Genomic DNA, 25,290 nt, shown 5'->3' on the forward strand with positions numbered 1-25,290 from the left:
TAATATTATATATCTGTTTGAAACAGTTTCATATCGATCCTTATAAAAGCTCCCCCTTTCTTTCAGCTAATTTGTATATTTAGCCTATCAGTGAATTAACAACCTGACTTGTATGCCTAGTTTTTCAAGTGTATTATGCAAAAATAACAATTATTTTGTAATAATGACATCCACACTTTAGTATCACAACCACTTGAACTGCCAAAATTTCCTTTACTGATTTTACCAACTCGGTTGCCATAATTTTAAACAATCGCCAACCGTTGCTATACGCTTGACGCCCGTATAAATCTCATTTTAATTGCGGGCAAATAGACGTAAGACGTCACAAACAAATATTGTGACGTAACGACGAAAAAAAGAACGTAGCGTTTTTACGCAAATATGAAACATTTCAAGTACTAAATATTACTCAAGTCTTTTATTAAAGTAAAAATTGATAAATACAAATTAAAATCTAACCAAAAAAAAGTATTCGACCAGTGAAAAAAGGTAATTATTTTACTGTTTAAAATTTTAATTTAAAATATGATTTTTATTAACTTTTTAAATAACTTAAAAATTTATTAACTTTGTTCTTACAATATGCCATTCCTAATTTTGACACAGTATAGTTAGCCACACCTGAAGAAAGTAAACATACGTTTCTGTATATTGCAAACTAGCTAGTTTAAAAGTCCGGTAGAGTAAATATCATAAAAACTTACCTTGATTTTCGAGAAAAACGTTAAAAGTAAAATATTAACATAATCTAGGTATTTAAAATTTTATGGAGTATATCATATATTAAAATTTTCGATTTTATTAAAATGTTAACAATTTATTATAACAATTGTTTACTTTTGTTCAAAAATACACGATACTACATTATATGCTGCGAAAAAAACTAAAAAGAAAAATGCTACAGTGTATTATACAGTATAAGTTGTCATTGCAGTATATAGTATACTAAAATACAGTATTACAACCTTAATATAACTACATGATTATTAGTATGTTATAACAGTAATGACCATTTTACAGTTATAAAAATTTTGGCAGTGATATTTAAAGGCATATTTTGAAAATTCTAAAACCAAAGTGATAAATAGTGCTTTCATACAGTGAGAAGATACAAAAAGTTGTTGTGACAAAAATAGTGGAAAAATTTAACTTTATTGACTTGCTCTTGATAAAAATATCATAACGAAAAAAATGAGTAATTAAAAAATAAAAACAAAATTCAATTTACAAAATAATAGAACAAAAAATAACACTACAAATGTGGAAATATTAAAATAATACAGCCCAAGCATTACTATATGATGAGGTATATACATTTAACTAAATTTTCCAAAATAATAAAATAATTTTAAGTGAAGTTTAAAAGAAAAAATGATGGCAGAACTGTTCTACAAATTATAATCTAAAAAAAAAAATAATAATATTGAAATAAAATACATGCAAAATAAATTTAAAATACATAAAAAGTTTAATTTTATAACAAATAAAAAATATTAAAAAAAAATAAATAAATAATTACCAATTTAAGTTCTATTAAAAAATCTATTTAAAAAAATTACCTTAAATTTTTAAGTTTTTGGAATGCGTTGGTAAAAAGTTGTTGCTTTTTGGGTTGCGGTTCGTCAAACTTTGGCATTCCATGTGGAAATTTTTGTTGAAAAATATCAGGATACGATTTTTGAAACTATAAATAAAAAAAATTAAAATTATTTAATAAAAAAAAAAAAGTAATTTATAATTTTTGAATTAAAAAAAAAAAATTTATACTTTTTAGTTTTTACTAATTTCTTTCTTTTAATTTACCTGTTTAAGTTTTTTCTTTTTATCTTTAATAGAGATATGATTATTTCCCATAATTCCCTGTAATAATTCTGCTAATGCTCCATGTAATGGAGATTTACTATGTTGCTCATATTCAGCTTTGCTTACCTTTTAAAATAAAAAATAGAAAGTTTAAATTTTAAAAATATATTTTTATACAAAAAATAAAAACGTTAAATGTTATTAAATTATAAATTTTAGCTCAATGATGCTTTTAAAATTCTACAGAGAAAAGGGCATAGTTTTTGCATATAATGTGAGTATATTAAACAAATATTATCAAATTTTTTGTAAAATGTTTAACCTATTTTTAAAAATACCTGAAATTTTTTTGTTTTATTTTTTTTTTTTACCTGTTTACAAAATGTGTATTGTCTTTTGAGTCCTTTTTTAGATGACGGCTCTTCAGTAGTTGATATCATTTCCTGAAAAATAATTAAAAACTATATTTACTCGAAAATTAAAAATGTATAAAAATAAATAAATATTTAATTTAAAAAAAAAAACAAAAAAATCTGTAACTTAAAACTTAATTTTTTTTTTAACTAACCTATGTTTTAATAATTTAAGTGAATTTATATGTACGAAAACTAATTATAATGTTTTGATTTTTTTAGAAAAATTTAAAAATTAATTAAACCACCTTAGATTGGTTATCTTCTATTCTGTCCATAAATTTTTGCGGTGTTGTCATGACAACGGAAGCATGATCCAACATAAAACTGAATATTTTCTCTGATAAATTATCGCTAACCTCGTCATTTTCTTGTTGGGAACGAATCACAACTTTTGAAAACCTTTTAATTACCTGAAAAATATAATTTTAATAGTTTAATAAAAACAAATAAATTAGATTGTGATCAATTCCTAGCCCTATGTGCTACATTTAAATTGTTGTAATATAGAAGTGACACGCAACTAATATTTGTCTGATGTAGTTTACCCATGCACCAAAAACGATAGTTATTTTTTTAATTGTAAAGGGATTTAAATTAAATATATATAAATTGTTCAGTAAGCTCCATTATTATTAAGACTTTTGCCACTTCTTTTAAAAATAACAATTGTTTTTATTTTTTTTTGATATTTTAAAATTAAATTTTAAGTTAAATTTCACTCACCAATGTTTTAGTGGATAGTTGTGGATCAATTGCAATAAGATGTGGATTTACAATTACTTTACTTAACAGTCTAAGTAAAAGGTGCAACCTCCTGTAATGTAAACAAAAGTTAAGCTAGAAACATGATTTTGGTTTTTTTATTAACAACAGAAATTTAAAATTAATTTAATGAAACCCTTTTTTGTCAATTATAAAATCACAAATATACTTTTATCATGCAAAAAATATTTTATCATGCAAAAAATATTTGTTTTAAAATGAAATTTTTTAACCTTCTATTTGCAGGTGGAATAAGAAGAAGGCAAAGTTGGAACGCTTCGGTTGAGTGATCGCGGTGTTCTTTTGTTTCATCTAACAAAAAATAAATATACAAAAACCTAAAATAGAGACATTATGCTAATAACACTATATAAAATTTTTAAAAAAATTCCAAACCATTTTACTAAATTATTTATGTTAGATTTCAAAATTTCCTATGTTAGATTTCTAAATTATTTTAAAATATTTTTGTTATACCTATAACAGTAACCCTTCTTCTTGCTTGTGTTAATGCATTACTCAATGGAGAATCAGGTTGATCAATTCCACCACTATTTAAAGCTGTAATACTCTTGTTGTTTAATGTCATCATGCTGGTATGGTGGGCTATTGTTTGATGATTATTAATTAGTTGACGTTTTGAACGACTACTAGCTAAATTGCTGTAGGATCTAAGAAAAAACATAAAAATAAATTATGCGACAATACTGTATTGCTATCCCAAATGTGATAATTTTGGTAAAATACATGACTTGGACAAAAACTTCTTAAAAATATTTTATTTTCAAATCTAAAATGGAATTTATCACAAAAAAAACAGAAAAAAAAATTTTCTTACTTGCTCATTGCCCTACTCCCTGTCCTAGGTTGACCTTTTATTCTACTTTGACCTTCAGATACATATGGTAACCTGTTGACCCTCGGTTCGTTAACCTTGAGGTTATTTGGGGGCACTTCTCTACGTTCCACAATGTCAGATCTAGTTTGGGGACCACCACACCAAGACTGACGTTTTGACACTTAAAAAAAAGCATTCAGAAATTTATTAATGAATATATAATGGAGTTCAATGAACTATATACATGTATGTCCAAATTCTAGGTCCAAAAAATAAACGAAAAGTTTGTAATGCGGGAAATTATTTAATAGTTTGGGCCATATTACCACAAAAAAATCTCCACTGCAGGATTGGCTGCATTAGTTTTTAATAAAAAAATATCGATGCCATTTTAAAAACTATACCAAAGTTTTGAAATTTTGAACAGCGTTTTTGTCAAACCAAAATCTAGATTAATTATAAATTTAAACAAACATCTAGTTTAAATTAAAGTACAAAATGTTTTTTAGAAACTTATTGCATAATTCAATTTAATTTTTTGATCAAACACATTTTTAATAACAGAATACAAAAAAAGTTCTACTACACTTACATCTAGTTTGACTTGAGATTTTTGAACCAGAATTTCTTAATTTCGTTCTACTTGGCCTGGGTAAACTATTATACTTCGTACTATCACTTTCATTATTGCTTTTCATGTATTTGTATTGACCAAAAGCGTCATTATGTTGTGGTTGGGGCTGCATAACCATATAAGGCATAGGATCTGTTTGATTTTCTTCCATTAGTTGCATCTCAAGTTCGTTTCTTGTGTTTATTGACATGTCTAGTAATAAATCTTCTACTGATGAGCACATTGAATTATATTCGTCACCCTCAGCTAAAAAAGTTAAAAATATGTGATTAAAAATATATAAAATACTAAAAAATAGGTAATTATAGTAAAAAAATCTAAAAAAAAACAAACTTAAATTTAAGTTTTAATATCCTTTACTTACTTTGTAGGAAAAAATGTATTTTAAATACAATGACTGCCCAAAAATATATTTTAAGGGCAAAAATAAATTTGCTAAAATAAAAATGATAAACCATGTTGTTTACCTCTATTAAAAGCATTTTGTTGGAATGATAAGTTGATGTAATTATTCGCCAAAACATTTTCTTCAGATCCAGGTTTAGGTTCAGAATCATAATTTCTTCGTCGAAAAGATCTCCTTTAAAATTAAATAAAAATTGAAAAATAGATAATTTGTCATGCAAATATCATTGTATTCCTATTATATTGTTTATTTGTTGTAAATAGGACTAAAAAATTATTTGCTATTAAATAGCTACCAGGATTAACTAATAACCTAATAAAAAATTTGTTTTACCTAATATTAGAAGATTGAAAACTTTCTTCTTCTATAAGAGATTCTAACCCTTGGTTACTATGACAACCATGTTTTGTTGAATCCTTTCTTGAATGAAATCTTCGAAAATAAATTGTAAGAATTCAAAATAGGCTCTTTGAAAAGTATCTCAGTTTTTAATTTTTTTTTGTTTGAGTACTTTGATTTTTTTTTAAATTTTACATGACAAGGCAATCTATTTGTGTATTAACAGAAAAGATATAGTCTAAATTATTAACAATTAGGTTCATTAAATTTAATTCCCTTATTAAATGCTTGAATGGTGAAATTCATTGAAACCTACTTCAGCGGTTAATTTTAAATCAGTTGTTACAAACGGTGTTTTTTTTTTATTTTAAAAGCATATAAATTACGGCTATAATACTTAACTAATTATAGATTAAATCTACTACAATACCTTTTAGATGTTGGATTATTATTTGCTTCTGAAGTATGTCTTGAACATAAGGGATGTTGTTCTTTATCTTTAAAAAAAATTATTTTAATTTTTTATGGCAACTGGAATTTTAAAAATTTTTTTAAAGTATAATACCTTCTTTAAAGAGTGACCTTGTTGATCTTCTAACACTACGTTGTCTTCTTACAGCTATGTTTTCATGTCTCATTTGAGCTTGAATTAATTGTTTTCTGATTCGGTCTAACTCATTAGCAGCTGGTTTAGGTTCTGAAAATATGGAAAAAAAATTAATTTATTTCTTGCAAAATATTTTTTTTTCTCAAAATTAAATTTTTTTATTTTACGAAAAATTTTCTGTTTAAAAACATTTTTACATTTTTGACCTAAAAAGGACCAAAAACATTCTTATCTTACCTTCAATAGAAACAGAGTGGGTATCTCCCCTGCACATTTCATCGAGGAATTCACATCTCACAAGAATGGTTGTAAACAAATCAAAGTATTCACAACTTATTAGAGGGCCACTTAAACTTTGGTAGTATTCCAATACTGCTTTAAAAACATCACGTTCAAAACCTAAAGAAAATATTAAAATATAACTGAATTAAATTGTGGTAATAATTATTAAAATGTCCAATTTGTATTAAAAAAGAATTTAAAATGTTTAAAAATAGCAAAACTTAAAAAAAATATTTGGGGCCCCATTCTAAGTATTTGGGGCCCCATTCTACTAATTTTATTACTAATAAAACCCCTGACATATACCCCCTGAAGGGTAATGCAGCAAATTAAAAATAAGATCCTCTATACCATTTTTTATCACCAAAAAGATCCCCCAAAAGGGTGATGCAGCAAATACTAGAGGGTTCCCGTTTTCTTTATTTATTGAGGCCCCCCTTTTTTTATTTTATCATCAATACATCCCCAAAATAGAAAACTCAGCAAAATAAATAGCTTACCATCATAACATGGCAACCCAGAGTCAGTAGAATTAGGCCAACTAGCCAGACACTTCATAGCACTCAATATCCAACATGGTATATCATCTTCATTATTACAGGTAAGAGGTTTGGTGTTAAGTTTTAGGTAGTCTTGGTTGATTGACAGAGTTGGAATAACATCGTCGTCATTGGCGTGAAGATGTAAAACCCGTTTCAAACTGAAAAAATGCATGTTGAATTAATAGCGACAATTTTTAAATTTTAAAACTACGAAAAATTTAACTTTTATATTTGTACAAGTTAAAAATTTAAAATTAAATTCTTAGATAGTATATAAATCAAGGTTAACAATTCCACAAATTAATAAAACAAATTTAAAATTAAGAGAATACAAAAACTAATGGTGTATATAAATCTAACACAATTTTCTATTCCCAAAATACTTTTAACAGGTACAACAATATAAATCTAGTGTGTTTTGAAGATTTAGTTCACAAATCTAGTTCATTTATACATTGTTAGACAAGATTACAAATTTAGTAGAAAAAAATCTAAACAACATATGTTTTCAGCAGGATGAACTCGAGACATTTTTGTTTATTTTTGAATTTTTACCATATCATAAAAGAGTTTTTCCACAGCATGCAATTAGAATCCTTCATTTTTAGTTGGATATCTGTTATTTTATGTGGTAATTTAACACCTTCCTTTTTATTGTATTGGACCTTGGCTACAGACTAAACAAAAAAACAAAGAAATTAATAACACCTAATTAAAATAACAACTTTGTGGAGAATTACCAACAATTACTTAGGATTTAAACCTCTTATGCAGATTATGTTACATGATTAATTTTATCTAGGTCAATTTTTGGGAGATTAAAATTTGAATTTATATACTAAGTACAAACATTATTTTTTTAAAAGGTTAAAGCATATATAGCATAACATTTGTATAAATGTTATTAAGTTCCTAAAACAAACAAGTTTGAAATTTATAGTGTATTTGAAATATGAAACCTGAAAAACTTCCTTTTTAGTTGCGATTATTACTAACTTGTACATAAATTAAATAATTATTTTAAAATCTGGCACTTACATTTTTATCAACCATTGGTTTTGTATCCATTTTGTTATTTTCTCTTAAAGCAAGTGGAAGTTTGGCTGGTGAAAACTTCTCTGGAAATCTGAAAAAACAATTTATATATAATAAATTCAACAACGTAGTTTTTCTTTTTGTAAATTTTTTATGCATCAGTAAAAAGACAAGAAAGAATCGTCCAACTAACAATACATTGCTGCGGTGAAAAAAAAAAAAAAAAAAAAAAAATTTTATAAATTAAAACAAAATTATTAAATGTTTATGCATGTTTATTCAACAGTATTACAAAATTTTAAACATGAATATTTGTACTTATATACTTACTTGTATAGTTGTCCATTATCTAAAAAATCTTCATTTCCAGAATTTCCCTGGATATCTTCAACAATTTTATTTTTCAGAAATTTCTTCATCAGTTGAAGGGTTTGGGACCGCGTTACCTATTTGAAAAATAATATTTTAAAAAAATCAGTATGCAAGTTGTGTAAGCCAAACATATATGTAAATAATTTTATTTTCAACAACTATGTGGCGGTTTAAAGTATAAAACCTTAGCAAAAATGCAAAAAACATGTTTACAAAAATGTTTTTAAAAACAACACTATAAAGACTCTTTTTTTATCTTTGTAATGAAAAGGTTGACTTTACAGCCAAAACACAGTCTAACTTTTGGTACTTTGGTTGAATCTTAAGTTAACTTTGATTGTTTTGAATATTGTTAAGCATATTTCCAGATAATTACCCTATCAGTTGGTTTTAAGCTAGGCAGACATTTGTACCATTTTAATGCCTTACTTAACATAAAAGCATTGTTTAACTTATTTTTCTATTAAAACTTACATGGCTCCCAAAATTTCCATTAGCTTTTAGTAAACTATGTAACCAGTTTACTGCCTCAGATCCAGTGAAACAATCGTTGTAAGTTTTAAGAAGGTAGCGATGTTTCTTGGTTGGCATTCCTACTTGAAATAACCTGACCACTTCGTTCCACTAAAATGTTATATACAATAAAATTGATTTTAACTTTTAGTATAAATATACAAAAAATTTTGACAAAAAACCTTACCATAGAATAAATTTCTTATTTTTAAATGAATCTTACCAATTTAGTTGCCCTATAAGGTCCATGTGGAATATTTCCAGATGAAATCATCACAATCTGACAATATAATAACCTATCAATTAATAAATAAGTTAAACCTTTTAATAAAAAGAATACATGTTATCAATTATTCACCATTAAACCCATCTGACCATACAAACAGACCTAATATACTAAAAGATTTATACAGTCATTCAAACCATTTGACTATTTACTCTCTTGCACTTTATTTACTATCTAGTGCTGCTTTCCTAATATGACTGTATGAACATACACAATTAATTAGTAATTGTCTGTACACATACATTATATTGTAGCAGTATAAACTTAAACTGACAGTTCTTAATGCTTAAGTCATTAGTCAATAACCAAATGCTTGCAATTTGTGTGTACAAATTCTCTTTTAAATGTTTATTTAAATGCTTAAAATATCTCATATCGCCTAATTTGTTAAATACCTATCTTCTCCGCAATTATCGCATGTTTATTTTGCATATACTTAGATAATAAAATTGGAGATAAGCCATTATCGCTAATCTGCTTCTACGCACTTTTTTGTGATTTCAGATCAACGCAAGACTAAACGGCGGACGCTCGCATTAAAATAAACAAAAGAAAAGTGGTAACAAAAACTTACATTCCTTTAACTATGTTTACCTTTTAGCCTTGATGTTAGTATTAAGTGTTATATGCAAATAAAATGTTTTAAATGTATCAATACAAGTTACCTACTATTAAAATGTTTCAAATTACAAAACGTTTAAAACTTGTTAAAAGTTTAGGCTGTAAAAATGATTTTTTTAAATGCATTTTTGTAAATTTGTATTTCCCGCTTTTGTTCACTTGGTGGCGTATTTTTTCCATAAGAGTTTATCCACATTTAAGTTATTATATTCTTAAGGGAAAAATATGTAGATTTGGTTAATGTTTGGGCTTCTTGTAAATTTAATAAGGTAAAATACGTCCACCTCAAACTATAAAATTTAAGGCCAATATCCCAATGCCATTATTTTTGAAAAATTTTGCCCATCAAGTTTCTGTTTCCGTATTAAATAATTTTTAAGAAATTACCATATAAAACAATTTTGGGTGATACTATCATATATATGAAATAATTATAAAAATCAGATTTTCCAAAGCTAGATCAGCTTTTATATTTAATCAAAAGTTAGGTAAACCTAACACATAATCTTTATATAAACCAAAATGAAAATACGATGATTAAAATGTATTTAAAGCGATTTCTTATCACTGCATGCCCTTAAAATCAAATACTTCAGGAATTATTGCACAACACAAATTACTATAAACTCTAATAATTGGCAAAAATGCATTTAAGGAACAGTAAGTTACTTTTTAAATTGACCGATTTATTAATAGGGTCAACAAAAAGGTTTTGTTCAAAAAAAAATTTAAATAATTTTTTAAATAATCAGTGAAATTGTTTAAAGATATAATAGGTTGGTTACAGTTTAAAAAATGAGAGACATTTAAACAAAAATGCGAGATAACAATGGCTAGAAGTAAATTTTAAAAGTGAAACAACCATTTTTTACAACTTACAGTGAAAAAAATTAAAATTCAACAATAAACAAACAAAACTAATGAAGAAATTTTTAATGAAATATATTTGCAATAAACTCTAGCATCATAATATATATATGTATATGAATGGCAACAATATACTAGTATATAAGATCCTCTAAATTTGATATTCAAAATGTGGTGTAATACATAACATGCTTTGACGATATAGGGATAAACAACAGCAACATGTTGAATAAATATATTATATCTTGATAAAATAAATTAAAAACAATATTTTTTCCTTGTTAAACTAAACTATGAAAAAATATAAAATCAAAATAAAACATTGCTAGAAAACATGAAATTGTATCCAAAATTTATTACAATTTACTGTTAAATAAAAATTTATTAATTAAAGAGAATTTGTTGAAATAAAATCTTCATCTTTAAATAATGATAGTAACCACTTTATGATAAGCTGTTTAACATTTTTAATAAATCAAAAAAATTTGCAAAAATAATTTTTAACTAGCTACCAACAGATCGTCGTAACATTTTTCGCAAACACGAACAGGATTTTTAGAGGCAGCCACCTGGGCAGAACGGGATGAACACTCAGAACAATAAATCTCACCACAATGTCTGCAGTGATGCCTTCGGACTGTCAGCGTGAAGTTACGACCACAGGCTTTGCAATTGTTTGCAACTTTGTCATCTGCCCATTGTCTTGAAATGGTGGTCGTGTGCTTGACCTTGAGATATAATTATTTTTGTTCAAATTTTTTAATTTTTATTGCATTAAACTTAAATAAGGCAAAGGCGATATAAACTCCTACTAAGCCCAAAATCAATCAGCATTTTTATTATCGGGCAATTGATATCTATAAAATCCCAAACTGCTAGTAAAATTTAAGACTAGGTTGTGGTAGCTAATGGTACTCCATGTCAAGGCTGCAAAGTCAAACTTTCTACATTAGAGATAAATAAATAAATAGAAAAAAACTAAGACCCATATTTTGTTTTTTTCAGAAAAAGAGAAATAACTTTTACAAAGGTTTATATTAATTGGTTACCTATTTATATTAACCATATAATGTTATTGCTAACATAATAACGCCAAATCAAAAAAAAACATAAAAAAATAAACACTTTTTTTTGATTTTTAAAAATAAAATAATAATAACCCTAACCTGTAGTGCTTGATTTTCTCTGCCTAACTCATGCATGGCTGATTGAGTATTGTCGAGTTTTTTCTGTAGTTCGTGAATTTTCGATATTTGTTGATCAATTTGTTGTTCCGAGTTTAAACAACGTTGTAGTAGAGCTCGACGCTCGTCTGCATCACTTTGCTGGGCAGCCTGAAAATAAATAAGAATAAAGTAAAACACAAAAAATAAAAATTTTAAAAAGTGAAACACAATAAAATTTAAAACAAATAAAGATCATCAAAATTGACAAATTTTAAATTTTTACCTGTAATACCACAATCTGTCCATTTAAGTCGACATTTTCTTCTTTCAGTTTATCAAGGCTCTGTGATGTCGTAATCCACTCTGATCTCACACTGTTTAAGTTCTCAGATAATGAAGAAATCTCGAGTTGGAGCCGGGATTCACTCACGACTCTTTCTGCTTCAGATCTCTCAAGTTCTCTTCCTCTTTCATCCTAAAATTATAGATAAAAAAAAATATTAAAATTTAGTTTTTTAAACTATTTTGTTTTTAATTATTTTAGTTAAAAGCTCGCACTAACAGCTGCATTTTATGCGATTGAACCCAATATTTGCCTTTCTAACTTGCCAGCACACCACAAAAAGTATTTTAAGAGATTTTTATTGTCGTGATATGCTGGCAACTCTTAACTAATATTTGCCACTGATAAGTTACCTGCACACCACAAACAGCATTTTCATTTACTTTGTAAGCCAATAAACTGGACATACTTAACAACCACCAAGCTCTTTCTATATATGAATTATAAAATACTATTCAACCAGAAATATAAAAATGTTATTTATATTCAATTTTTTACAACAATTTTATTTTTATTTTACCAAATCTTTTCTGATCAGAGAAATTGCATCAGTTTTCAGTTGAAGATCCATTTTCCACTTTTCCTCCAACTTCCTGGTTTCAACTTTCTCGCGTTCCACATTTTCCTGCAGGTTATCTGTTATGCTCTGCAACTCCACCTTGTGGCTGATAAGCAGTTTTTGAGCAGATTCGAGAGATTCGATTTGTTCCAAGAGAATTTTTCTTAAAAAATTTTTAAAATTTTTTTTACTTTAAAAATAGTCAAAATAAGTATTTTTAAATTTGTTTTTAGTATATTACTTAAATAAGTATTTAAAGAGTCATACTAAACAGTCAAATTTTTAATCTAAATTTTTTCTAAATTTTTCGTAATAACTAGATCAATTTTTAATCTAAGATTATAACATTAAAAATTACCTTTCTTCTTTCCATTTTCTTTCATGTTCTTCCACAATTTCTTGAGTTTTCTGTCTTTCAATTTCTAATTCCTCATTTTTGATTTCAATAGTATTATTTTTCTCATTAATTTCCTCCTGAATGCTCTTTAGAGACAGGTTTTTCTCTTCCATTTCTCGTTGACTGCTGTCAAGTTCAGACTTGCTTTCTTTAAGAAGATTTTCAAGTTTGGTTAAAGCGATTTCTTTTTTTGATAACTCTTCTGCAAAGTCGGATTTTTCTTCATTGGCAGCTTTAATCTATGATACATAAAAAATTAAAGTAACAAATTATCTTCTAATACAAATTAGTATAGTTTACTGAGCACAGTAAAAAAACTTTACATCTTTTTTTAGAAGATTTCATAGAATCAATGCAATTGAAATAGTATCCCTTATTTATATATAATAGAAATTAGTGAACGATAAATGTAAACTATTCAAGCATATGTTAGGTGTAACCATATTATGATAATGTAGTCTGTAGGGTAGGTAATTGATTGTTTTTTTAGTCAGACAATTACTCACACATAACTTAAACTTTTATTAAAATAAAAATGTTTACCATATCCTAATGATATTAAGTATGGATTAATATAATAAAAAAAAATTGAGATAGCAATAAAATTATTTACCTGGATATTTAATGAATTCATGTTTTCTTCTAAATCATGCTTTTGTTTTAAACTTTCATTTTCACTTGAATTTAGTTTTTCCTTTATTTCTGCAAGTTTTTCGTTTAGTTCATTGCAGTCTATATTCTTGTGTTTTAAATTTTCCTGTAATTTATTTAAGATAAAAGTTTATTTTAAAATTTTAACTAAATAAATATATATAACAATTTTTACAAAAAAAACAGCACATATTCGTATTTTAGAAATAAAAAAATAAATATTGTTTTATGTTAAAGCTAATGTAAAAATAAGCTATATGAGTACAAAGCTCTTTAATTTAAACTAAAATATAAGTCTTCGTAAAACATGAAAGTTTTAAAAAATAAATAAAATAAACATTTTCAATAATTTACATAGTTAATGTTAACGAACCTCCAGTTGTGATATCATTTCATTATTTTTCAAAATCTTAATCTCGAAACCTTTTTCTTTTTGACTCATGTTACTTAAACTCAAATCGAGTTTTTCTCTCAAGTCATTATCGCTTGTTTGTAGTTGCTCAGACTTAAGTTTTAAGTCATTTAATTCGAGTGAAGTTTTGTGGAAAAGTTGCTCTTTTTCGTTTAATAATTGAGTGATTTTAGTTAACTCAGAGTTGACTCTCTGCAAAAAAATTAGTTAAGTTTTTTTTTTAATTTATTTACTATTTCATATAAAAACAGATTTAAATTTTCTCCATCAAAAAAAAAATTGCAATTAGGTACAAACAAACCATTATTTGGTAGAATAAATTATGAACCAACAAATACCATACAGTAAACATATGAAGGTACCAATAAACACCAGTTGGTAAAGCAAAATGACCCCAACAAACACCATTTCGTAAAACAAAAAAAGGAAACAACAGATACCATTTTGTAAAACAAAAAGTACCAATAAACACCAGTTGGTAACCAATATAGGCACTAACAAACACCATTTAGTAAACCAAAAAAGGTATCCATAATTACCATATGGTAAAATAAAATATAAACCAAAACACTATTTATTAAATCAAAAAAAGACTAAAAAAAACAATTTACCAACAAACACCATTTGAAAAAATAAAATTAGTACCAATAAACACCAAAGAAATTGATATGTAAAATCTTACTTTTAAATCAGATTTTGATATGTCTAAGGCCTCGTTTTGATTATTTATTTGATTATCCTTCAGTTTAATGTCAACTTTTGCAAACTTCAATTTTTCCTCCAACTCGGTAATCATTTTAACATTTTGAGAAGATTCTAAAGAATATCTAAAAAAAAAATAAAATAAAAGTTTACACAAATTTAGAATTAATAAACACAATAAAAAAACCTAATTTAAAAAAACTTAAAATTAAAAAACTTAATGTAAAGTTTTCTTAATTCAAAAACTAAAAATTTTATTATTTTGTAATTTTTCGAAGTCTGATAATTTTATGTTTTACAAAGTAGAATATTAAATAATAAACTCCCACAAATACCTGGAAAGTTCATTTTCTGAGTCGGTTTTAGACTTGTTTAATTCCAAGACTAGTTCGTTTAACTTTGTTTGTTGAATTAGCAATTCATTATTTTCCAATTTTAGTTTTTCAATTGCTTCCAGATTTGATAAGTTTTCACTTTCCAGTTTGTTTTGTATTTCCTATTATAAACAAAATAAATATATTTAAAAGAACTTTTAAAAATAGTTCAAAATTTTTTATTTTTTTAAGTTTTTTAAACATGCCTAACTTTTTGTATCTTTTGCTAATAAACTAAAACTTTACCTTAATTTCTTGGGTTAAAATGTTGTTCTTTTTCGACATATCATTCCTCTCAATTTCCATTTCCTTTTTTAAGACATTCTCTTTTTCTTTCCATGAGGTCATTTCTTTCACCTGGTTGGCTGACAACTTCTCAAGCTCTGCCTCTTTTTGGGTAACATTGACCTCCATTTCTGATAGTTTGTCCTCTTTTAATTTAATGTCAGATTTAAGTAATTGATGATTCTCTACAAGTTTTCCATGTTTTTCATTCAGCTTAAAACAAAAAAAAATATTATGATATTGTATAAAGTAATTGGATCACTTGTCTTTACTACATATGGTCTTGAGTTCAACTCCCACAGTTTTCCATGCAGTAGTCTTCTTGAATAGTGTTCTAATAAACTAAATCAAGCCAAAAAACAATCAGCAGATTAATTATTGAATCATCAACAATATGCCAAAGTACCAAATTCAAGTAAAGATTAAGTCAGAGTAACAAATGTTATTCTATGTTTAGGCTGTGATTTTAGCCTTACCACATCAAGAATAAATATTTTACATTAAAAATAATAAACGAATTATTTCAACAATTTAAGCAAATTCATTATTTAATTGCATTATAAAAATATTAGAAATTATAAGATGTTGTAATCTGAACCTCTTTAAAATCTAGTGTGAGTTTTCCATGTAAATCTTGAACTTTGGTAACCTCATCACCCTTGACCTTTAAATTGTCCTTCAAATTTGTGATGACAAGTTGCATTGAAGAAACCCTTCAGAAAAATATGAATTTTGTAAGACCACATCCACACAGGTGGGTTATAATCCAAATTTATAAATAAATCTTACTTTTCTTTCATTTTTGTTTCTAAACTTTCCAGTTCTTCCCTTTTTCTCCCATTCTCTCTTTCGCCTTTCTCTTTTTCCTCCTCATACTCTTTTTTCCACCTTTCTGCTTCCTCTTCTGAGTATTTGATTATAGATTGTGAGTTTTCGAGATTGTTTTTTAACTTTGTTAGCTCAATAACATGATCTTGTTTAGAAGTGTTCATTTCAGCCTTCATTAAAAAAAAGTAAATGAGCAAAAAATAGCATAATTTAAAAATTCTTTAGTAAATCCTTTGTTAAAATTTTTAAAAACTTAAAAACTTTGTAAAATTTCCTAAACAAAATATGTTTATATTTTGTAACAAAAATAATGTTTATTTAAAAAAACGAAGCTTTTAATATTAATATTATTGAAAATTTAGCAAAAATATCTACTTTCATGTTTTCCAATAAGCTTTTGTTTGTTACATTTTCTTTATTTAATTTTTCAAACTCGGCAATTTTTTCAGACAATGATTTTTGGACAGAGTTTAAATGACTTTCCATATCAGATCGTTGAGTCATAATTGCTGTTTGTGATGTCATGAGAAGTTCACCCTTCAACTAAATGCAATTAAAAACTGTAACACAAATCGAGTACAAATTTACTAATTTTAAAACATTTTTCTTCAAGAAAAAAATAAGGAGGCAAAAATTAACAATAAAAATCAATCTTTAAAAGTTTTAGAAAAATACATTTTTTTTAAGTAAAATTAAAACAAAATTAATTCTAAAATCTTGGATTTTTTAATTTTAAAATTGAAATAAATTTACTTTTAAGTCAGCCTCCAGCTGGACGAACTTTTCTTTTTCAGTGTTAACTAATTCTTTGTGTTTTTCCAAACTCTGTTCACTTAACTCAAGTTTGTCTTGAATGGTTTTAAGATTGGTTTTAAATTCATTGAGTTGACTTGTGAGTAAACGATTGGACTCTTCATGAGTGCTAAAAAAATCAGATTGTTAAAAAAAAGATATTAAAAAAATGAATCGCTAAAATTTAATATTATTAAAATAGTTTAAGTTATTTAGTAAAAAAATAATAAAAATATTAAATTTTAACCTCATTTCACTTCTGAATTTGTCTTCTAGTTCTTCCTTTTGCATTCTTAACTCCTTGTTCTCTTCTTGGATTTGCTCCCTCGCTGCTTCATCTCCTTCTCCTGCCTCCATCTTTGCCATCAATGTAATCCTTTCCTCTCGAAGTCTACAAAAAGAAAATTGTTTTTAATCGAAAAATTATTTTTCTAATTATAGTGTTTAAATGTTTAAATAAGGCAGAAGGTCCTAGGTTTATTTCCTACTGCTTACACTGGATAAATCTTTTTAAGTCTAAATACTTTAAAAAATAATTGTAAATAGATTGTCATTTAAACAGACACAAAAATCCAAACATATAGTTTTGACATGACAAAATTTTACTACAATTTTTAACTAAAAGATAACATGGTTAATATTTAGTTTGTTTTTAAAAAACATTTTATTAATGTATTTACTTAAGTAAAACAAAAAAGATAATTGTCTTAAAAAAGTTACTTTTTAGCTTCATCATTTGCCAATTCTCTTCTACTAATTTCTTCTTCTAATTTGGTAGATGTAACATTTACAGTTTCCTGAAAAAAAAAAATTAATTATGTCTTAAAAGTATTTAAAACTACTTACATCAAAAAATTAAAGAAAACAAATGTTAAATCAAAAATAAATAAGCAACTAATAAATGCTTTATAAACTAGTTTTACATTAAAATATAAAAAAATGCTAAAAATGCTGTAATTTACAAAAAAATAAACTCTTTAACATATTATACCTAAAAGGCACTAATGAAAATATCAATTACAAAAAAAAATTTAAATTTAACAAAAAAATAAAAAGTTACTTTTAATGTTTGTAGTTCTTGACTTTTAAGAGCAACCTCGGTTGATTGTTCAGCAAACTTTTCTTGCATAATTCTTAGTTCATTTTGATTTGATTTTTGTTCAAGTTCAATCTTTTCCAGTTTCTTTGTCTCATTTTTTAGATTTTCTTCATAATTTGTGTTCTACAAAAATTATAAAAAAACAAATTTATTTCATTTAAAAGGTAATTTAAAAATTTTTTGTTTTTAAATTATCATTCTAATTAAAAAGTTAAAGTTCTTTTTATAAACCTTAAGTTTGAGTTCCATAATTTCTCGCTCTTGCTCAAGTTGAGTGCTCTTTCCAAGAGCAATTTGCTCCTCACTCTTGCTTCTGTTTACCTCCCACTCTTTTAACATGGTGCACTTTTCTTCTTCCATCTAAACCAACATTGAAAAAAAATTAGTTCCTTTTTTGAAAAAAAATTATTATGTCATTATAAAAGTTATCTTAAAATCAAGAATTTTTAACTATATAATTTTTATTCCAATATTGTTTAATTTTCTGGTAAAATAAGTTTTTGAATATTTAAAAACAATATTTTATTTTTTTCATTAACACATTTTACTTTTTCTTTTTCACTTTTCAGTGTTTCAATCTGAATATTAATCTGCGTAATTTCCATCTCAAGTTGTTGTCTGATAGTTCCACTTTCTAAATCCAAATCTTTGTTGCTTTTTCTAATAAAATAATAATAAAAAATTTAACAATAAGTAAGAATATTTTTAATTGTAAAAAACAACTTTATTTATTTAACTTTAAAAAAAGCGAATATAATTATCTGACTCTAAAAAAGAAAGAAAAATGTTTTTTATATTTTTTATGTAGCTATAATTACAGAATTGTTGAAGACTTGCCTTAGATCTTCATATTTTAAACTAATTTCATTGTTTTTCTTGTTAACTTGTTCAATAATATCTAAATTCTCTTCATTGTTTAGTTTTAACTTTTCATATTGAGTTTTCATGTTTTCAATCTCCTTTTCTTTGTCAGATAATTCTTGTTTATGATTAGTTGAAACACTGAAAAATAGATTAATTTAAAAAAAAAATTATAATTGCATTTAAGATAAAAAAGTATTCCAATAACAAATTAAACATTTTTATATAAGTACAATGTTTTAATTTAAACCAGAAAATTAGGCCAACTTATATCAAAAACTATTTGAATAAATTAACTTACTCATTTTTTTCTACTTACTTCCCCATTTCTTTATTTAAATCCACCATGCTTTGTTTAACATTATCAATAGTAAGATTATATTCAGTTGCATTGTTTTCGAGTTGTTGTATTTTGTTTTTTTCTTGACTTAGATTTTCGTTTAATTCTGAAGCACTTTGGGTTAATCTTGAAATAATATTAATATATAATTAGAAGAATATACAAATAAAAATAAATTTTAAGATATATATTTTTTCTCCATATATATATTTTTACCATATTTTCGTGGTATTTTTACATTTTTTTAAATAATTACGGTTTAACTTTAAAAAAAAATTATTCTAAAACTAATAAAAAATTTATTGTTGTTAATATAAAAATGCAAAACAATTGTGCTTCAATAAATCCCATTTAAGCCTCAACAAGTAAACTCCTACTTTTTAATTTCATCTTGAAGCGTTACTTTTTCTTCTTCCAACTTGTTGGCTTCTAGTTGTAAAGATTTGGAAAAATCTTGTTCTTTTGAAAGAGATTCTTGAACGTTGCATAACTCTTCCTGTTGTAAATTTAAAAAAATGTTAGGTATTTTTTTAATAAAAGGATTTACAGGTATCCAAATTTTTCAACTTTTTCTTGAACTAAAAAAATTACCTTTATTTTGTTTTGTTGATCGTCATGTTGTTGAAGAAGTTGACTTTGTTGAAGTTGATGTTGAATCGTTGACTGGTCGTTGGCTAATTCACTTTCCTTGTTCTGCTCCTTAAGTCTGCTATTCTCCAACTAAAATGCGAAACAAGTGTTTTGTTAAAATACAAAAGTTTAAACAAAAAACAACACCAGTTTTTTGTTAAATAGTCTTATGCCCTATAAATAACAAATGTTTATTGATTACATATATCTGAAAATCCTTTAAAGGCATAGCAAATGTTAGCTCAAGTAATCCTTATTTTCAAACTGAAATATTAACAGGCAACCCAAGACTGGGTAGAAGTAAATGGTGTTACTCTATGTTCTGGCCACACATTTGACGTTTCCACATCAAGGATAAAAATATATAGCCTATACAAAACAGTTTTGTTACTCTATGTTCAGACCACACATTCTACCTTCCCACATCGAGAATAAAAATATATACACAAAACAGTTTTTTGTAACTCTATGTTCAGGCCACACATTCGACCTTCCAGATTGAGAATAAAAATATATACAAAACAGTTTTTTTGTTAATTACACCAAAAAAAGAGTAAAGCCCTAGCTTTTAATTAACTTCTAAAATTGTGTTACCTTATAAGCATCAAATTCCTCCTGCACTACCTTCTCTTTTTTCTTTGCTTCTTCCAAGAGTTCATGCAATCTCTTTCTTTCCTTTTCTACCTCCTCTTTCTCTCTCTCACTTTTCTCCTCCTGCTCTTTGCTCTTTTTCTCCATATCCAGTGTAAGTTGATCCATCAAAGTCTGCACTGAGACTAATTCTTTTTTAAGCACCATAACGTCATCAGCACCAGGTCTTTGAAGCTGAAATAATTATTTTATTTTTAACATAATTTAAAAAAAAAAAAAAGATTTAAAAGTTTAATTTTTTAAAATTGCAACAAATTTTTTTTAATTGTATCTTTAAATAAAATTGATTGATTTGTTATCAATGTTGTGTTATGTATAAAGGTCTGAAAGTTTAAACAATTTTTTTTTGTATAATGGTAAAATCAAAAGTTTTTTTATAATACAAATGAAAAATTTAAATTTGTTTTATGAAAAAATTAAAGTTTAAAACTATTTTAATTCCAACTTCAATCAACAGAATTGTTTACAATAAAAAAAATTATTCTGATTTTTAAACACACACATTTTTATACCACATTACACATACCTCATAAAATCTCTAGAAAAATTAAAAATATGAAAATAATAACATGCTTTATTTAGGGTTTTTTGTTAAAATACCTTTACTAAACTTTCTAATGTAGTGCCAACAGGCTAAAAAATAAAAATTATTAAATGTGTTTTAAATCTTAAAATATTATTTTAGTGATTTTGGATACCTAAAGTAGACTATAAAAATTGCAAAATATATTTTTTCGTACAATTTATATCAATTTCATCTTAGGCAACCTAGCTATGGTTTGGAAAAAACTTTAAATCAAAAATATATTAAGTCTTTAAAGTCTTAAAGTTAACATAATAGACTTCAAAGAAAACTCTTAGGTCATAAAAATTTATCATGATGTAGTTAAAAAATGCAAACTTTTTCATCCAAACTAAATCAAAATTTTAAAGATTAAATTAAAAATTTACCAGTTGAGATTCTAGGTCCCGAACCCACTCTGCAGCTTTTTCGAGCTCAATCGCTTGATTGTTGCATTTCTCCAATGTTGAAATTCTTAAATCATTTATTTCATCTTTGCTTGCCTTAACATCTATATAAAAAAATAAACCATTAGTTAAAAATATAAAATCATAAAAATAAGTAAACAAATTTAAAACTTTTTAAATCAAATTTACTTTCAATTGCTTTAAAATATTGTTTTTTTTTTGCATTAGAAAAATTAAATGTGCAACAAAAGAATCTGTTTTTATATATTTGTATTTAACTTATTGAAAGCAACGACAAAATGTAACATAGATTAATTGCTGTTACGCAAATATAAAACTTTATACCATGCAAGCCGGGTTTAATATTATGGTTAAAGTAAACATTCCATTCTACGTATACAAATAATAAGAGTAAGCAGTACACATTACACTAGTGCTGCAACAAAAATAAAAATTCATTACATAAAAAACCTCAAGTTCCAATTAAAAAGAACACTTATAAGATTTTACCTGCTATGGTTTGTGCCATATTCAAAGCTTTTTGTTCTAAAGTTTGTTTTTGTTTGGCTAACTCTTCATTCGTGTCTGAAGCAATTTTCATTTGTTGCTTAACAACATCAGCTTCTGTAAATGAATAAAAATTTCTATAAAAACAAAAAAACAATTTTAACGAAAATCTTATGAATTTACTACCTTTAGTTGGCCGATTATTTTAAATATGAGTAAGCTAAGTAAACAAATGTGTAATTTTTTAAATGTGTAATTTAGAACAAAATAGCCCTAAAAGTAAAAAGTTAAAGCTAAAATGACAAAAACAATTAATTAAACCATACCCTACAGAATTAAAACAAGTCAAAAAACTTAAAAATTAATATTTTTAACGTTAACAACCTTCTGATAGTTTAGTATTTTGTTCTTGTAGTGATTCTAATTCTTTTTTAAGTTCAGCAGAATACCATTTCTCTTCACTTAATGAGGCTTTAAGGTCCTTTACCTCCTCCTCTAATGAAACATCATTTCTGCAAACAGTATTTTTTTAAATTTCATTATATTTAATATTAAATTTTTTTTATAAACTACTGTATTGACTTTTAAAAACAAATACTTTGATTTTAACCAATTTAACCTAAAAAATTTATTGAATATAAAATTTCAATTTATCATCATCTTAAAACCAAAATAAAACTCTAGTTATCCTTAGTAAAAACACTAAAACATTTCTTTACATTAAATTAGGTTTTGTAGGTTCTTGTACTCCATTTATTTCTACAGTTTTTCCATCAGTTTCTTGAATTTGTTGAACTGGTGCCTCAGTGTGATTATTTGAAGTGAGATGGTCATTACTTATCTTACCATCTACAAACAAATTATAATTTTCTATTAACTTAAGACCATTTTAAATTTATATGCCATTTTCCGAAACTTTTGAGTCAACAAGTAAAAAGAGATTTAGTAAAAAGGTAAGTTTGGGCTATCTAATTTTCAATTGGTTTATACCTGTTATAACATGGTATCTATAAAATATATTGGATTAAATGTATATTATATTGAATTGCATAAAGAAAATAAAAAGATAGAAACACATGGATTAAACCCTATCCCAACTCTTACCCATTTAGAATACACTTAGTACATGCGATCCTGTTTTTTTTTAGGTACCATAATATAACAGATGTAAACCAATCAAAAATAAGATAAGCAGTTTATCATAAATAAATTTGAAGCATAAGTTATATATTGAGCAAAAAAGTTTAGGCGTAAGTCACTTTTAAATAACATAAAAAAAGATGTGTTAACCTTGGGCACCACCATAGTTTGAAGTATTATTAAACTGTTGAAGACTTTGCTGTTGTGAATGTTGTTGTTGTAAATGTTGTTGTTGAACAAATTGTTGCTGTTGCTGTAGCGAGTGTGGTGGCTGTTGCTTTTGTTGGTGGTGAACTGGAGAATGTTTTTGTTGTTGTGCAACATTGTCAGGGGGGTCGGCAACTGAATGATCAGTATCAAAATGTTGTTGTAATAATTCAGGTGAAGGTAATCCTTTCATGCATATTGGACAAATAAACCCCTAAAATTGTAAATACTTAATTTATAAAAATATTATACGTAAATTTTTAACTAAATTTCAGTTTTAGAAATTTTATGCAAGTCCTATTGCATTAAACTAATTGTCAATAATAATCAATCACTTTAATCAATGTATTCAAAACTGATGTAATCACCTTTATATTAGGTTAAAGTAACAAACGTTATTGTTTTCATAACAAACAAATGAAATTTGACTTACAGATTGCTCTACACTGTTTTCATCTGAATTTCTTTGCGGGCGAGTATTTTTGTTTCCCTAAAATAAGAAAAAACATCAATTATAATAACGTGAAAACCAATTCCATTTTTATTTCTCACAAAAAATTTTTGAACTTACCAAGTTCTTTAGTCGATTAAACATTTCTTTTCTTATTTAAAATGAAAGCAACTTTTATCAATTCCTTTTTATTTAAACACAAAAAGGTTAATATAATTTTTTTGTTAAACTATTTATTTGTTCAGTTTTAGTCTGTCAAAAAAGTTAAAAAAAACACATTAATAATTATTTTTCAACAGCAATAGACTATAAATACTGGCGGCATGGTGTAGTGGTAAGAACACTTGCTACACCACCATGAGGTCGTGGGTTTAATCCCCACTGATCTTATGCTGTAGGGTCCTTGACTAAGGCGCTATAAACGGTATGAACTCCTGCTGAGCCAGCACTTAATCAGCAGCATAATTACTGGGGAATTATAATCTATAATATCCCAAACTGCTAAAGACAACTTGAGGCTGGGTTGGAGTAACTGATGTTACTCCATGTTTAAGTCGCGCATTCGACTTTCCCACATCAAGGATAAATTATATACAAAAAAGATATATATATATATTGGGTCGCTATAAAATTTTGTTTTAAAATGTCTTACTCAAAGACGTCAATCAGAAAAAATGAAAGCAATGAGATTTGAATCCAAGCCAAAACATAAAATACCCAATGTCAGCACAGCGATTGCTGTACATGTGCTGACATTAGAGTCGGGTGTTATTGTTTTGGTTGAAATCTCGTTGTTCTGTTTAACAGTTTAAGTAATAACTAAAATTATAAAAATGCTGAATGTCATAACAAGCGCTACACTTAAGTTTTTAAAACAAATCACAGGTCCAAACACCAGACATTAAAAACAGAAAAGTTAAACTAAAAACTTTAAAAAAGTTTTAGCAGCCTGTTTGTTTTTATCTTTTTTACAAGTTGTTATCTCTAGCGCCAACCAACAGCTAATTGTGTAACAATTTTGTTTATTAAAAAATGCCAAATAAGTTAAATAATGTAATATTCAGTTAATTAAAAGTATTTATAAACTTTTGAAAAGAATTTAAATAAAGGTAAAAAGATTTGTCAGAAGTGGGATTCGAACCCACGCCTCCATTCGGAGACCAGAACACCCAACACCGTATAACGGCGAAGAATTAACTCTTGAGTCTGGCGCCTTAGACCACTCGGCCATCCTGACACATGTTCGTCTTATATTACAACATTGACAAGTAAAAATTTAGCAAACGGTTGTTATATTGTAACCAGGTAATTGAATGGATCTAACGAAAAGATATTGTGTTGCTATCGTATTTAATTTTACTTTTATCAAAATAAACCTTTATTTTATTAAAATAGAAATTGTAAGAAGTGGGATTTGAACCCACGCCTCCATTTGGAAACCAGAACACCCAATAACGTATAAAAGGAAAGATTTACTCTTGAGTCTAGCGCCTTAGACCACTCGGCCATCCTGACACATTTGCTTCACAGTTATATTAAATTCAAGTCAATAGATTTAACTTTACTAAAAGTTTAATTTTAATGTATAACCACGCAATAT

At 26.1% G+C, this 25,290-nt stretch overlaps 2 protein-coding genes and 1 non-coding gene across 4 annotated transcripts; all 3 read right to left on the reverse strand.

Annotated features, from left to right (window-relative positions):
• Positions 1-1,273: 1,273 nt before the first annotated feature.
• LOC145744993 (DEP domain-containing protein 1A-like) lies at positions 1,274-8,826 on the reverse strand. Its single transcript, XM_082562977.1, has 21 exons — positions 8,776-8,826; positions 8,514-8,663; positions 7,998-8,113; positions 7,671-7,758; positions 7,188-7,309; positions 6,591-6,790; positions 6,046-6,207; positions 5,767-5,898; positions 5,632-5,698; positions 5,196-5,294; positions 4,924-5,036; positions 4,415-4,702; positions 3,823-4,003; positions 3,462-3,655; positions 3,218-3,296; positions 2,946-3,036; positions 2,468-2,632; positions 2,178-2,249; positions 1,807-1,932; positions 1,563-1,687; positions 1,274-1,405 (listed from the first exon to the last, which is right to left on the reverse strand). Exons 1-21 carry the CDS (start codon positions 8,824-8,826, stop codon positions 1,399-1,401), a joined length of 2,628 nt encoding a protein of 875 aa, XP_082419103.1. The 3' UTR covers positions 1,274-1,398.
• Positions 8,827-10,001: 1,175 nt separating this feature from the next.
• LOC145744727 (uncharacterized) lies at positions 10,002-23,944 on the reverse strand. 2 transcript variants are annotated; one of them, XM_082562659.1, is made up of 32 exons: positions 23,811-23,944; positions 23,673-23,729; positions 23,183-23,453; positions 22,612-22,741; positions 22,277-22,404; positions 21,896-22,009; positions 21,368-21,489; positions 21,017-21,049; positions 20,360-20,590; positions 19,727-19,855; positions 19,513-19,631; positions 19,115-19,261; positions 18,772-18,936; positions 18,483-18,594; positions 18,166-18,294; positions 17,896-18,057; positions 17,556-17,632; positions 17,083-17,226; positions 16,797-16,965; positions 16,419-16,586; positions 16,005-16,213; positions 15,814-15,928; positions 15,177-15,428; positions 14,892-15,052; positions 14,537-14,681; positions 13,816-14,046; positions 13,405-13,548; positions 12,753-13,030; positions 12,356-12,557; positions 11,776-11,967; positions 11,493-11,660; positions 10,002-11,054 (listed from the first exon to the last, which is right to left on the reverse strand). In XM_082562659.1, exons 1-32 carry the CDS (start codon positions 23,832-23,834, stop codon positions 10,827-10,829), a joined length of 4,956 nt encoding a protein of 1,651 aa, XP_082418785.1. In that variant the 5' UTR covers positions 23,835-23,944; the 3' UTR covers positions 10,002-10,826. The 2 variants fall into 2 exon arrangements, with proteins under 2 accessions (XP_082418785.1, XP_082418786.1); XM_082562660.1 differs by lacking the exon at positions 21,017-21,049.
• Positions 23,945-24,810: 866 nt separating this feature from the next.
• Positions 24,811-24,927, reverse strand: Trnal-caa (transfer RNA leucine (anticodon CAA)). The gene is made up of 2 exons: positions 24,890-24,927; positions 24,811-24,856 (listed from the first exon to the last, which is right to left on the reverse strand). It is a non-coding gene; the product is annotated as a tRNA-Leu (tRNA).
• Positions 24,928-25,290: the final 363 nt, after the last annotated feature.

The sequence above is a fragment of the Corella eumyota genome, chromosome 3 (genome assembly GCF_963082875.1).
Source record: "Corella eumyota chromosome 3, kaCorEumy4.1, whole genome shotgun sequence".
Lineage (NCBI taxonomy): Eukaryota > Metazoa > Chordata > Ascidiacea > Phlebobranchia > Corellidae > Corella > Corella eumyota.